Raw genomic sequence first — 16,208 nt, 5'->3', positions numbered from 1 at the left:
GACCCTTACGCTGGCTGCTGGAGACCTGGGGCCAGCCGCTTCAAAACTGGTCTGCTGAGATGCCACTCTCTGACAAAGCTAGAGGGAGAGAGGAGGAAGCAAAAGGACACATGAGACAAGCAAGGATGGATGAAGAGAGTGTAAGAAAGAGGGAGGGGGACGACAAAACAGCAGGACATGAGACAGGCAATGTGGATGAAGGGAGTGAGAGAGAAACAACAAAACAGGAGAAGATGAGACAAGCAAGGTTGATGAAAAGAAAGAGAGAACGAGGGAGGGAAATGGCAGTTAGGCTAGAAGAATAACGGACAGGAATCTCATCTCTTTCTATTCCCTTGCAATATGATCAACCATATCCTTGTAGCTAACCCAGTGGCTCTTACCTTACTGGGTGAACTGGGAGAGATGGTGTTGTCAAAGCTTGTCTGCTGGGACACGGACCTCTGTTTGATGGCAACGGCTCTGGTGGGTGTGGATGGCTCCGGGGGCCCACACGGCTCTCTGTCCCCAGCTGCGATGCCTTTTTGTGGTGTTTTCACTGCTGGACGGCCTGGGGTGGATGGTTCAGCAGGAGGCTCTTTCTCTCTGAGCCCCAATGGCAACGTACGCTTCACTTCCTGGCGGGGGCTGGAGAGGGGCTCAGATTGGCTGTTGGGGAGGCTGATGCATTCCACGGAGGGAGAGGGGATGGAGGGTTTTTGGGAGCTTTTCTGCTGTGAGGGTGAGCTGAACAGTTCCCCTCTGAAAGGTGAGAGAGGCATTTCTTATGTCAATGGCACAATCAACCACTTTCATTGTGTGGTGAGCGTTCAAGAGCCAAAATGGCTACCGTGCATCACCCAGAGGGGCGCTACACATGGATGGGGTGAGTCCCTACACTATAAAGCACTTTCAGGACTAATATAAATACATGTATGCACATATAAATATACCGTGCCTTCAGAAAGTATTCATATCCCTTAAATTATTCCACATGTTGTTGTGTTACAGCCGGAAATACAAATTTATTACATAAATTTGTTTTCTCACCCATCTACACACAATACCCCATAATGACAAAGCGAAAACATATTTTTTTAAACTTTTGAAAATGAAATACAGACATCTCTCATTTACTTAAGTACTCACACCCCTGAGTCAATACTTTGTAGAAGCACCGTTGGAAGTGATTACATCTGTGAGTCTTTCTGGGTAAGCCTCTAAGAGCTTTCCACACCTGGATTGTGCAACATTTGCCCATTATTATTTTCAAAATTCTTCAAGCTCTGTCAAATTGGTTGTTGATCATCGCTAGACAACCATTTTCAGGTCTTGTCGTAGATTTAAGTCAAAACTGTAACTCGGCCACTCAGGAACATTCAGTCTTCTTGGTAAGCAACTCCGATGTAGATGTGGCCTTGTATTTTAGGTAATTGTCCTGCTAAAAGTTGAATTCATCTCCCAGTGTCTGGTGGAAAGCAGACTGAACCAGGTTTTCCTCTAGGATTTTCTCTGTGCTTAGCTTCATTCCGTTTATGATTTATCCTGAAAAATTGCCCAGTCCTTAAGCATACTCATAACAGCCAGCACTATGCTTGAAATAGAGTGGTACTCAGTAATGTGTTGTATTGGATTTGCCCCAAACATATCACTTTGTATTCAGGACAAAAAGTGAATTGCTTTGCCACATTTTTTGCAGTATTACTTTAGTACCTTGTTGCAAAGAGGATGCATGTTTTGGAATATTTGTATTCTGTACAGGCTTCCTTTTTTTCACTTTGTCAATTAGGTTAGTATTGTGGAGTAACTACAATGTTGTTGATCCATCCTCAGTATTCTCCTATCACAGCCATGAAACTAACTGTTTTAAAGTCACCATTGGCCTCCCCATGGTGAAATCCCTGAGCAGTTTCCTTCCTCTCCGGAAACTGAGTTAGGAAGGACAGCTATATCTTTGTAGTGACTGGATGTATTGATACACCATCCAAAGTGTAATTAATAACTTCACCATACTCAAAGGGATATTCAATGTCTGCTTTTTTCCCCTTCTTTTTTTACCCATCTACCAATAGGTGACCTTGGCGAGGCATTGGAAAACCTCCCTGGTGGTTGAATCTGTCTGAAATTCAATGCGCAACTGAGGGACCTTACAGACAATTGTATGAGTGGGGTACAGAGATAAGGTAGTCATTAAAAATCATGTTCACCACTGCACACAGAGTGAGTCCATGCAACTTATTATGTGACTTGTTCAGCACATTCTTACTCCTGAACTTATTTAGGCTTTCCATAACAAAGGGGTTGAATACTTATTGACTCAATACATTTCAGCTTTTCATTTTTAATGAATTTGTTAAAATGTAAAAAGTCTGAATTCTCCTTTGACATTATGGGGTATTGTGTGTAGGCTGGTGACAAGAAAATATACATTTAATAAATTTTAAATTCAAGCTGTAACAACAAAATGTGGAAAAAGTCAAGGGATTTGAATAATTTCTGAAAGCGCTGTATATAAACTTATATAAGGGCTGATATCATCCTTTGCAAATGTTAAGGTTTCAATATTCCCTCTGTAGTCCTGTAATGGTAGGACAGAGAAGCAGGTCCAACTAGGGCTGTGGTGTGTTGTGTGGACACCTTGAAAAAGACTTTGTTATAACACCTCGACAGGCCAAAACCAGACAGAGCCTCCATCTCTCTGAGGGGGCATGAATGGTACCCAAAATAGCAGAGAAGTAGGTCTCTCTCACACGCGCACACACTCAACCTACTTCCTGAATTCTAAAGACAGGACAGGTAGAGGGCTGTCAAGGTCAAATGGACACAAGATTGGAGCAGCATATTAATGTCCCTTGTTGATCCCAAACGGACATACCGTGAAACTTTAATTAATAGCATGGCTGTTTATTTGCTTAAAATCCCTCAACACAACAGGTTGAGACAGGCGTCTATTTTCGTCAACACACGCCTTAGAGACAGGCGTCTATTTGAGCTAAACAACTATTTCCTTAATGCACACAGCTTTTGCTCACTTGCATAGTTAGTTCACTTCTAGCATTTTAATAAATGTTCTTCATTTTCTGCACTAATGTGTTATCATTTACACAGTCACATTTCTGTCTTAGTATGCCCCTATTTTGAAAAAAATATTATCCCCCCCCCCCTGACAATAATTATTCTCCTATTTGACTGTGCAATTTTGGCAGTTCTTACTTTCGCCACTAGTATGCGATCGGCTGATTTCTAGGGTTCTGTACTCCAGAAGTTGACTGTTTTTGTGTTTGCCAGTTAGCTAGCAGTTCTCAGCTGTTAGCAGCCAACAGCTAGCAGTTTCTTACTGCTGATAAAAACAGATGACTGCCATAACTTTTTCTAGTCATTACTGAACTATTCAATCTAACAAATCAAACATGAAACCTTGTAAATAGGTCATCGTAACCTCGTAAACAATTCATTTTGACTCAGCGGTTATTTGAAACAGGCGTATATTTGCTGAAATGTGTGCCACTGCCCGCCTTTTAAAATGGACAAGCTGCTATTTGAGACTACGTTTAATTTAAGTTTTACTTTAAAACAGAACGGATACTCTGAGGAACAGTGTGTGTGTGTCTGCGCGAACAGTGTGTGTGTGTGTGTGAACAGTGTGTGTGTGTGTGTGTGTGTGTGTGTGTGCGAACAGTGTGTGTGTGTGTGTGTGTGTGTGTGTGTGTGCGCCTGTGCGAACAGTGTGTGTGTGTGTGTGCGCGAACAGTGTGTGTGTGTGTGCGCGCGAACAGTGTGTGTCTGCGCGAACACACACACACACACACACACACACACAGTCCCGTGTGGCTCAGTTGGTAGAGCATGGTGTTTGCAACACCAGGGTTGTGGGTTTGATTCCCACTGGGGACCAGTATGGGGGGGGGGAAAAATGTATGAAATGTATGCATTCACTACTGTAAGTCGCTCTGGATAAGAGCATCTGCTAAATGACTAAAATGTAATGTAAATGTACTATAGACATTAGGCTTGTGTTATTACTAGGCTCTCATTTCAGCCAGCAGGGGGAGCTATTATACTGGGAATCAACTGAAACTATACTTCAGTTTGGCACCAAATGTTAAAAGACAAAACGTTAGTTTTCAAAGGCGTGCTGAAAAGAACTATCCTTATCATCATTATCAGAAATGACATGAGGTAAGTGTTCAGCAGGCATGCAACCGAAGAGATCAGTCCGAAACTGGGAGGTAGCCTACAATCCAAACTTTTCCACTAAGAAACGCTCGTTTTGGGTTTGCATTGCGCGACATTTTTAAATGTTGTGCCACACTGTGACCTGATGAACACAACCCATGTCAGAGGCCATACACGTTGTTTACCTGACAGGGGTTCCAGGGTCACTGGGATGGGCCTTGGCCTGGTCCTCCATCACCTTTCTGTGGGCCTCCCTCACCCTGCTGAACACAGAGGGGCTGGGCAAGGGGCTGGGGAGGGGGACAGGGACACTGGTCATACAACAAGCCAATAGTATGTCATGAAATTGTCTTGCAATGCAGTATTCTCCAATTCCTTGGGGATGAACGGAAATGTGTCTTTATACTAGAACCAAACCCCCTGAGACACACACACGCGGAGACCCCCTGAGCAGTCCCTTACTAGAAGGCAAAACGGCAGGAGTCGGCATCTAGGATACTGACACCAGCAACCCCCCAGCGAATTCAAAACTACTTTCATAACCCGAGTGTCAACTCAACTGTGCATGGTAAAAGGATGAGTACTCACCACTCACCCAGAGGCGGTGCTCCTAGTGGCCAGAGACTTTAATGCAGGGAAACTTAAATCAGTTCTACCAAATTTCTATCAACATGTTAAATGTGCAACCACAGGGAAAATACTTCTAGATCACCTGTACTCCACACACAGAGACACGTACAAAGCTCTCCCTCGCCCTCCATTTGGTAAATCCGACCACAACTCTATCCTCCTGATTCCTGCTTACAAGCAAAAATGAAAGCAGGAAGCACCAGTGACTCAGTCTATAAAAAAATGGTCAGATGAAGCAGATGCTAAACTACAGGGCTGTTTTGCTATCAGACTGGAATATGTTCCGGGATTCTTCCGATGGCATTGAGGAGTACACCACATCAGTCACTGGCTTTATCAATAAGTGCATCGAGGACGTCGTGCCCACAGTGACTGTATGTACATACCCCAACCAGAAGCCATGGATTACAGGCAACATTCGCACTGAGCTAAAGGGTAGAGCTGCCGCTTTCAAGGTGCGGGACTCTAACCCGGAAGCTTACAAGAAATCCTGCTATGTCCTGTGATGAACCATCAAACAGGCAAAGCGTCAATACAGGGCTAAGATTGAATCATACTACACCAGCTCCGACGCTTGTCTTATATGGCAGGGCTTGCAAACTATTACAGACTACAACGGGAAGCACAGCTGCGAGCTGCCCAGTGACACGAGCCTACCAGACGAGCTAAATCACTTCTATGCTCGCTTCGAGGCAAGCAACACTGAGACATGCATGAGAGCATCCGCTGTTCCGGGCGACTGTGTGATCACGCTCTCCGTAGCCGACGTGAGTAAGACCTTTAAACAGGTCAACATACACAAGGCTGCGGGGCCAGACGGATTACCAGGACGTGTGCTCCGGGCATGTGCTGACCAACTGGCAGGTGTCTTCACTGGCATTTTCAACATGTCCCTGATTGAGTCTGTAATACCAACATGTTTCAAGTAGACCACCATAGTCCCTGTGCCCAAGATCACAAAGGCAACCTGCCTAAATGACTACAGACCCGTAGCACTCACGTCCGTAGCCATGAAGTGCTTTGAAAGGCTGGTAATGACTCACATCAACACCATTATCCCAGAAACCCTAGACCCACTCCAATTTGCATACCGCCCAAACAGATCCACAGATGATGCAATTTCTATTGCACTCCACACTGCCCTTTCCCACCTGGACAAAAGGTACACTTATGTGAGAATGCTATTCATTGACTACAGCTCAGCGTTCAACACCATACTACCCTCAAAGCTCATCACTAAGCTAAGGATCCTGGGACTACACACCTCCCTCTGCAACTGGATCCTGGACTTCCTGACGGACCGCCCCCAGGTGGTAAGGGTAGGTAACAACCCATCTGCCATGCTGATCCTCAACACGGGGGCCCCTCAGGGGTGCGTGCTCAGTCCCCTCCTGTACTCCCTGTTCACCCACGACTGCATGGCCAGGCACAACTCCAACACCATCATTAAGTTTGCAGATGACACAACAGTGGTAGGCCTGATCACAGACAACGACGAGACAGCTTATAGGGAGGAGGTCAGAGACCTGGCCGTGTGGTGCCAGAATAACAACCTATCCCTCAACGTAACCAAGACTAAGGAGATGATTGTGGACTACAGGAAAAGGAGGACCGAGCACGCCCCCATTCTCATCGACAGGGCTGTAGTGGAGCAGGTTGAGAGCTTCAAGTTCCTCTGTGTCCACAACAACAAACTACAACGGTCCAAACACACCAAGACAGTCGTGAAGAGGGCACGTCAAAGCTTATTCCCCCTCAGGAAACTAAAAAGATTTGGCATGGGTCCTGACATCCTCAAAAGGTTCTACAGCCACAACATCGAGAGCATCCTGACTGGTTGCATCACTGCCTGGTACGGCAATTGCTCGGCCTCTGACCGCAAAGCACTACAGAGGGTAGTGCGTACGGCCCAGTACATCACTGGGGCTAAGCTGCCTGCCATCCAGGACCTCTACACCAGGCAGTGTCAGAGGAAGGCCCTAAAAATTGTCAAAGACCCCAGCCACCCCAGTCATAGACTGTTCTCTCTACTACCGCATGGCAAGCGGTACCGGAGTGCCAAGTCTATGACAAAAAGGCTTCTCAACAGTTTTTACCCCCAAGCCATAAGACTCATGAACAGGTAATCAAATGGCTACCCGGACTATTTGCATTGTGTGCCCCCCCCCAAACCCGTTTTACGCTGCTGCTACTCTCTGTTTATCATATATGCATAGTTACTTTAACTATACATTCATGTACATACAGTGGGGGAAAAAAGTATTTGATCCCCTGCTGATTTTGTAAGTTTGCCCACTGACAAAGAAAGGATCAGTCTATAATTTTAAATGGTAGGTTTATTTGAACAGTGAGAGACAGAATAACAAAAATATCCAGAAAAACGCATGTCAGAAATGTTATAAATTGATTTGCATTTTAAATGAGGGAAATAAGTATTTGGTCCCCTCTCAGTCAGAAAGATTTCTGGCTCCCAGGTGTCTTTTATACAGGTAACGAGCTGAGATTAGGAGCACACTCTTAAAAGGGAGTGCTCCTAACCGCAGCTTGCTACCTGTAAAAAAGACACCTGTCCACAGAAGCAATCAATCAGATTCCAAACTCTCCACCATGGCCAATACCAAAGAGCTCTCCAAGGATGTCAGGGACAAGATTGTAGACCTACACAAGGCTGGAATGGGCTACAAGACCATGGCCAAGCAGCTTGGTGAGAAGGTGACAACAGTTGGTGCGATTATTCGCAAATGGAAGAAACACAAAAGAACTGTCAATATCCCTCGGCCTGGGGCTCCATGTAAGATCTCACCTAGTGGAGTTGCTATGATCATGAAAACGGTGAGGAATCAGCCCAGAACTACACGGGAGGATCTTGTCAATGATCTCAAGGCAGCTGGGACCATAGTCACCAAGAAAACAATTGGTAACACACTACGCCATGAAGGACTGAAATTCCGCAGCGCCCACATGGTCCCCCTGCTCAAGAATACATATATATGCCCGTCTGAAGTTTGCCAATGAACATCTGAATGACTAAGAGGACAACTGGGTGAAAGTGTTGTGGTCAGATGAGACCAAAATGGAGCTCTTTGACATCAACTCAACTCGCCGTGTTTGGAGGAGGAGGAATGCTGCCTATGACCCCAAGAACACCATCTCCACCGTCAAACATGGAGGTGGAAACATTATGCTTTGGGGGTGTTTTTCTGCTAAGGGGACAGGACAACTTCACCGCATCAAATGGACGATGGACGGGGCCATGTACCGTCAAATCTTGGGTGAGAACCTCCTTCCCTCAGCCAGGGCAATGAAAATGGGTCGTGGATAGGTATTCCAGCATGACAATAACCCAAAACACACGGCCAAGGCAACAAAGGAGTGGCTCAAGAAGAAGCACATTAAGGTCCTGGAGTGGCCTAGCCAGTCTCCAGACCTTAATCTCATAGAAAATCTGTGGAGGGAGCTGAAGGTTCGAGTTGCCAAACGTCAGCCTCGAAACCTTAATGACTTGGAGAAGATCTGCAAAGAGGAGTGGGACAAAATCCCTCCTGAGATGTGTGCAAACCTGGTGGCCAACTACAAGAAACGTCTGACCTCTGTGATTGCCAACAAGGGTTTTGCCACCAAGTACTAAGTCATGTTTTGCAGAGGGGTCAAATACTTATTTCCCTCATTAAAATGCAAATCATTTGATAACATTTTTGACATGCGTTTTTCTGGATATTTTTGTTGTTATTCTGTCTCTCACTGTTCAAATAAACCTACTATTAAAATTATAGACTGATCATTTCTTTGTAAGTGGGCAAACGTACAAAATCTGCAGGGGATCAAATACTTTTCCCCCCCACTGTACTTCCTCAATTGGGCTGACCAACCAGTGCTCCCGCACATTGGCTAACCGGGGTATCTGCATTGTGTCCCGTCACCCGCCAAACCCTCTTTTACGCTACTGCTACTCTCTGTTCATCATATATGCATAGTCACTTTAATCATATCTACATGTACATACTACCTCAATCACCCCGACTAACCGGTGTCTGTATGTAGCCTCACTACTGTATATAGCCTGTCTTTTTACTGTTATTTTATTTCTTTACTTACCTATTGTTCACCTAACACCTTTTTTGCACTATTGGTTAGAGCCTGTAAGTAAGCATTTCACTGTTGTATTCTGCGCACGTGACAAATAAACCTTGATTTGAAACAAACCATGGAAACCAAATGACCTGACAAAGTCAGGTAATACATGTAAATACATTTAAATATATGCAAATGTCAGCCATGATCATTCACTGACGGTTGTAACATACTGTATTAAGCATCTTTGTATATATACATTATTATTCTATAATATTCTCAACAGTGCTTTTATTTGGGGTACAGAGTTGTGAACAAAAAGGCATCCCAGTATGAAAAAAGTATAAAAATGTATGCACACACACTACTGTAAGCCGCTCTGGATAAGAGTGTCTGCTAAATGACTAAAATGTAAACAAAATAATATTAAATGAAGCTGAATCGTGATAATGAGTTGTAGGAATCCATTTGGGACACAGCTCAAATCCCAGGCAGGGGAAAAAGTCTGAAATCGGGCTGCCTTGCATAGAAACCAAAGCAGGTTACCTGGTTACAGCCTTGACAACGGTGGTAACCTTGGAGACAGAGCCTTCCTCGTCTGATTGCGGTGGCTCTGGGAGGGAAAAAAAAGTGTTTAATTTGGTGTTTTGGGGTTGAACAAAAGAAATCAACAAACTGAGACGTCTATTCTTGCAGTAAAGGTGTGAGAGTCAGCAGATGTCACATTTCTATACATCAATGGATACGCTTCAGTAGTCATATGAAACCCTTTTAATTCTATGTACACAGTTGTTGGATATTGTTTGATGCCGTTTGCATTTTCTATGGACCACTGTACCATCTGAAAGATAGTCACTTGTCCCTCCATGGTATCAACACACAGATTCATAAGAAAATAACATACAGATGTCTTGAACATCCATAGGCAAACAAAAAGGTCACATACGTGGTCATATCATGTTTATAAGCAGGCATTGGAATATAAACCATTACAACAGCTATAATTCCTATTCCAGTGGTAATAACGTGGTAACCCAGCTGGCCTTAATGAGGAATGTTATTTTTCTTGTATTTTGTAGCAGGTTCTAAACAGGCCAAACACTTAGGTAATGACATCATAATGTCTTTGTATTGTGGATCTTTATTTGATTGTCATGTTTCCCCCACAGCTCCCTCTGCTGGGATCTCCACTGGGCCAGTACTGACTGGCAATTTACAATTACACCCACCTGTGTGGTCTTGTTGTTGTGACATTGATTGCCATTGCCTTGCACGCCGAAGGGCTCATACCCCAAACATTCATGCGGCAATAAAAATGTCAATTTAAGTTTATTTACCGGAGTGCTGTCCTATTTCTGTTCTTTGAATAACGTGGTAATAACACATGAATAATTGGCCTATAACAGCTCTTACTCTGCAGGCTGAAGCGTTCTGAGCTGCCCTCCTCCACGGGGGTCACCAGCTTCATCCGCAAACTCAGTTTCCCATCAGCCTCTTCGGCAGTGTCCTCGCCACTCTCCCCCGCCGTGATTTCGCTGGTCGCCATCGCCGTCTCCGTGGAAACGTCACCCACTGCCGCGGACTTCTCAGAGAAGGAAGTCATGTCTGAGGAAAACAAAAAGAGCCGACGACCACCACGATGTAATCTGGCTCAGATTAGAGCCTCTCTGGGGGATTCTACTAGCGAACCATCATATTGGAATGATGAGGTGACTGGGAGAACAACTGTGTTTGTGTAAAGGAGGTGGGTGCGACAACGAGAGAGAGTATGTGTGTGTGTGTGTACCCGAGTGGGTGAATCGGAGAGAGAGGGTGAGTTTGTGTGTTGATGTGTGAGGGCGAGTGTGTGTGTGTGTGGGATAGAGAGTGAGTGTGAAGTGATGCGTGAGACTATATAGGTTGGTGGTTAGAATACTTTGCTTCAGTTCACATGGTAAAGCTGGCTATGGAGAGAGCTAGTTGATAGTATTTCTAGAGGGGAAGGAACCCACCAATCGGAGTGCTGTGTCTCGGTGTCTGCTTCAACTGGCTGATCAGAGGGGGAGTGGCACTCACAGGAGGGCCAATCAGCTCGCCTTCTTTGGGGAGAGTGAAGTGGAATGGAATCTCTGCAGAGGACAAATATTAATACAAACAAAAACCATTACAATCTCTGAACAGACTGAAATGACGACAGGCTTATATAGTCCTGGTAGCCCAATGTATTTACTGCAGGGACAAAACACTTTGAATTCAATAGAGTTGGCTGAGAGTCTTTCATCACCGCCTTCCCTTCATGGCCACTGATCTGAAGGGACTCGGACACATGAAAGCAACTAGATGAAAACCTATCAAGTCTTTCAGCTATTAGTGGTCAGCAAGCAAGCACATGGAGGGGGGGTCTACTTATTTATTGAATCACTTCAAAAGCTGTTAAATCAATTAAAAAAAATATCCGTTATTGAACAACCCCCCCATCCCAAACATACCCCTGGTGTTCCACCTCATCCCAAACATACCCCTGGTGTTCCCCACCACCCCATCCTAAACATACCCCTGGTGTTCCCCACCACCCCATCCTAAACATACCCCTGGTGGTCCACCCCACCCCATCCCAAACATACCCCTAGTGACCCACCCCATCCCAAACATACCCCTGGTGTTCCCCACCACCCCATCCTAAACATACCCCTGGTGGTCCACCCCACCTCATCCCAAACATACCCCTAGTGTTCCACCTCATCCCAAACATACCCCTGGTGTTCCCCACCACCCCATCCTAAACATACCCCTGGTGGTCCACCCCACCCCACCCCATCCCAAACATACCCCTGGTGGTCCACCCCACCCCATCCCAAACATACCCCTGGTGACCCACCCCATCCCAAACATACCCCTGGTGTTCCCCACCACCCCATCCTAAACATACCCCTGGTGGTCCACCCCACCCCATCCCAAACATACCCCTGGTGACCCACCCCATCCCAAACATACCCCTGGTGTTCCCCACCACCCCATCCTAAACATACCCCTGGTGGTCCACCCCACCCCATCCCAAACATACCCCTGGTGACCCACCCCATCCCAAACATACCCCTGGTGGTCCACCCCACCCCACCCCATCCCAAACATACCCCTGGTGACCCACCCCACCCCATCCCAAACATACCCCTGGTGACCCACCCCATCCCAAACATACCCCTGGTGTTCCCCACCACCCCATCCTAAACATACCCCTGGTGGTCCACCCCACCTCATCCCAAACATACCCCTGGTGTTCCACCTCATCCCAAACATACCCCTGGTGTTCCCCACCACCCCATCCTAAACATACCCCTGGTGGTCCACCCCACCCCATCCCAAACATACCCCTGGTGACCCACCCCATCCCAAACATACCCCTGGTGTTCCCCACCACCCCATCCTAAACATACCCCTGGTGGTCCACCCCACCCCATCCCAAACATACCCCTGGTGACCCACCCCATCCCAAACATACCCCTGGTGGTCCACCCCACCCCACCCCATCCCAAACATACCCCTGGTGACCCACCCCATCCCAAACATACCCCTGGTGTTCCCCACCACCCCATCCTAAACATACCCCTGGTGTTCCCCACCACCCCATCCCAAACATACCCCTGGTGTTCCACCTCATCCCAAAACATCCCCCTCGTGTTCCCCCCACCCCATCCTAAACATACCCCTGGTGTTCCACCTCATCCCAAACATCCCCTCGTGTTCCCCCCACCCCATCCTAAACATACCCCTGGTGTTCCCCACCACCCCATCCCAAACATCCCCCTCGTGTTCCCCCCACCACCCCCATCCCAAACATCCCCTCGTGTTCCCCCCCACCACCCCCATCCCAAACATACCCCTGATGTTCCCCTATCCCAAACATCCCCCCGTGTTCCCCCCCACCACCCCCATCCCAAACATACCCCTGGTGTTCCCCCATCCCAAACATACCCCTCGTGTTCCCCCCACCACCCCCATCCCAAACATACCCCTGATGTTCCCCCTATCCCAAACATACCCCTGGTGTTCCCCCCATCCCAAACATACCCCTCGTGTTCCCCCCACCACCCCCATCCCAAACATACCCCTGATGTTCCCCCTATCCCAAACATACCCCTGGTGTTCCCCCCATCCCAAACATACCCCTGGTGTTCCCCCCATCCCAAACATACCCCTGGTGTTCCCCCCATCCCAAACATACCCCTGGTGTTCCCCCCATCCCAAACATACCCCTGGTGTTCCCCCCACCACCCCCATCCCAAACATACCCCTGGTGTTCCCCCCACCACCCCCATCCCAAACATACCCCTGGTGTTCCCCCCCACCACCCCCATCCCAAACATACCCCTGGTGTTCCCCCCCACCACCCCCATCCCAAACATACCCCTGATGTTCCCCCCATCCCAAACATACCCCTGGTGTTCCCCCCCCACCACCCCCATCCCAAACATACCCCTGGTGGTCCCCCCATCCCAAACATACCCCTGGTGTTCCCCCCCACCACCCCCATCCCAAACATACCCCTGGTGTTCCCCCCACCACCCCATCCCAAACATACCCCTGGTGTTCCCCCCAACCCAAACATACCCCTGGTAACCCACCCCATCCCCCAACCTTGGTCTACACACAATATATTGGACAAAAACAAACTTCTATCTACTTCATGGATTCTTAATAGTCTTTCCTCGTTTCCTTGTGTCCTCTCCTCAAAACGCATTGGAGGAGGTGAGGGAAAAAGGTCTGAGGTTCCTCCCCTCTGATCTTTCCTACAATGTGTTTTGAGAAGGAAAGAAGAGAGGACACAAGGAATCAAGGAAATGCTATTGAGTCACCTGATATCTCCACAGGCATCGAGGCCTCTTACCTCCAGAGCTGTCACTGAGGCTCTTGTCTCGGAGCCCCTCTGCTTCCGTAGACCCTTCCTTTTCAGCCTGGGCGAGTCCGATTGGTAGCAGCTGGGTGTCCTTCAGCTGTGACCCTGTGCCATTGGACGACACTGACCCCCGCCGGCTTGCCACTGGCTGAGACGTGCCCATCTTCGACGGCGACTTCACTTCCTTCTCCAGTAGCTGGGAGCTCCTCTCGCTCTCCTCCAGCACAATGATGCTGCTGCTCTCCTCCTCTCCTCCCTCCCTCCTGGAGTGCGAGACAGGGAACTTCCCTCTTTTTTCCTCTTCTTCCTCCATGGGCTCTGGAGAAAGCACCTGGCTCTGAGAGAGAGACAGATAGAGGCCTGAGCCCTCGGGCCCCAACGTGCTGTCCTGCTGCTTCTCTCCCCCCTCCTCCATCCCTTCTTCCTCCTCTTCTTCATCTGCTTTGTTTTTCTCCTTTGCGCTGTTGGTAGCAGTGCCTCCATGCTCCTGCGATAAAGACTGTATGGATTTAGACGGGTCCCGGTTTTTCTGTGAGCTCGTCGGGCTTCCCACTCCCCCTCCTACTTCTCTCCTTTCTCCTCCATCTCTTCTGGAGTCTACACAAACACCTGGACTCGGCGAGAGAGCCTTCACTGACCCCACGTGAGACATCTGTGAGAAAACAGACTGGGATTGAGACAGGGAGGCCAAACTACAGGGAGTGCTATTCGAGGAAGAAGGCGTCTCCTGCACACAGCTGCTAGGGGTGAATAAGTCTATGGTTTCAAGCTTCTGTTGGGAGGAGGGAGAGGGGGAAGATGCCTTGGCATCCTGCTTCTGAGAACTATCTGTTTTGATCACATTGATACCATCGTCGCCTATATTCACGTTGCGTACATTCAAGGTTGTCTGTTTGTGCCTGTCAGACTTCTGTAAAGTGTTACATTCCTCTCTCCTGGTACTTTCCCCACTAGTCTTCAGCAAGTCAGGCACCTGAGGAACTTTAGGCAAAATAGCAGGGGTTTTTGGGTCAGAGGGGACCCCGTTACTATCCCTCTTCTGGCTGTTACGTGAAATCACAGAGTCACTGGTGTCTATCTGTGAAATCACAGAGTCACTGGTGTCTATCCGTAGGGGTCCGTCTAGACCTTCTATCTGTGTAGCCTGACTGTCCTCCTCGACATCCTTCCCCCCAGCCTGCATGGAAGCCTGCTGGGCCAGACTACAGCTCTGAGTATTCACAGACAGCTCCAGTTGGAAAGAATCAGTCACAGAGTGTTCTCGGTCAGTTGTTGTGGGTGCTTTGGACTGGGCGGGTGCAGCGGCCATCTTGGGTGAGCTTGAATCCAGTGCTGTTGGTTGGGATGATGATGTCACTTTCCTGCTGTGCGTCTGTTGTGGAGCAATGCTACTGCTTCCAGCCTCTTGGCTCTGGGTTGGGACAAATACATCCTTTGGAAAGGGAAAAAGAAAAAACTAAATTGATGGTGTTTTATGAACCTATAGGACTTAACCTGATTGAATAATGAGATTCTTGATCGTCATAATAAACCAAAATAATCAATAAGGGATTAATAACCCTATTATTTATATTTCTACTTTGCACTTTCTTCCACTACAAATCTACCATTCCAGTGTTTTACTTGCTATATTGTATTTACTTTGCCACAATGGCCTTTTTTGCCTTTACCTCCCTTCTCACCTCATTTGCTCACATTGTATATAGACTTATTTTTCTACTGTATTATTGACTGTATGTTTGTTTTACTCCATGTGTAACTCTGCGTTGTTGTATGTGTCAAACTGCTTGCTTTATCTTGGCCAGGTCGCAATTGTAAATGAGAACTTGTTCTCAACTTGCCTACCTGGTTAAATAATGGTGAAATAAATAAATAAAAGGGAAGAATAAAGAGAGATAAGGGTAGGTCCCTGGTCTCCATTTATGTGGTACCGTGTGGCTCAGTTGGTAGAGCATGGCACTTGCAACGCCAGGGTTATGGATTCAATTGCCACGAGGGGACTAGTAGGAAAAAAAGTAGGACTCAATACTGTAGGTCACTCTGGACAAGTGTGTCTGCTAAACAACTAAAATTTAAATTAAAAAAATATATATATATACATTCAAAAGGCGAAAGTTGTGTACAGAAAAACGTAAAGAACTCATTCTTGCCTAATACTTTCTAAAAGTATATACTAATCATACTATTTAGAACAAACTGTTTCGTAAAAACATACGCCGTAAGCAACACATTACATACTGTGTGTCAGACTTTATTGAGGAAACATGTACTTACTATGACATGTGGTTGTTCCACCTAGCTATCTTAAGATGAATCCACTCACTGTCTGTCACTCTGGACAAGAGCATCTGCTAAATGACTAAACTGTCAAAAAAAATAATACTAGGCTCATCCATACTGAGAAGACATCATCTAATGCACAATTTGGTTGTTCCCCACCATTCTTTCATTTTGGTACAGCCCAAACCCTTACATGATT

General features: G+C 47.0%; 1 protein-coding gene across 5 annotated transcripts in view; it reads right to left on the bottom strand.

The window, feature by feature from the left end:
• LOC106587750 (TP53-binding protein 1) overlaps positions 1-16,208 on the bottom strand; it is a 39,186-nt gene that overhangs the window by 13,847 nt on the left and 9,131 nt on the right. For all 5 annotated transcript variants that reach the window (XM_045708993.1, XM_045708994.1, XM_045708995.1 and 2 more), the window contains 7 exons: positions 13,721-15,161; positions 10,848-10,964; positions 10,270-10,461; positions 9,403-9,469; positions 4,341-4,445; positions 384-741; positions 10-78 (listed from right to left, as the gene is read on the bottom strand). In XM_045708993.1, coding sequence (XP_045564949.1) covers positions 10-78; positions 384-741; positions 4,341-4,445; positions 9,403-9,469; positions 10,270-10,461; positions 10,848-10,964; positions 13,721-15,161 — 2,349 coding nt within the window. The remainder of the gene's footprint in view (positions 1-9; positions 79-383; positions 742-4,340; positions 4,446-9,402; positions 9,470-10,269; positions 10,462-10,847; positions 10,965-13,720; positions 15,162-16,208) is intronic.

Source organism: Salmo salar, chromosome ssa26 (assembly GCF_905237065.1).
Source record: "Salmo salar chromosome ssa26, Ssal_v3.1, whole genome shotgun sequence".
NCBI lineage: Eukaryota > Metazoa > Chordata > Actinopteri > Salmoniformes > Salmonidae > Salmo > Salmo salar.
The sequence above is the reverse complement of the archived record's forward strand: the minus strand, read 5'-3'. Positions and strand labels throughout refer to the sequence as shown.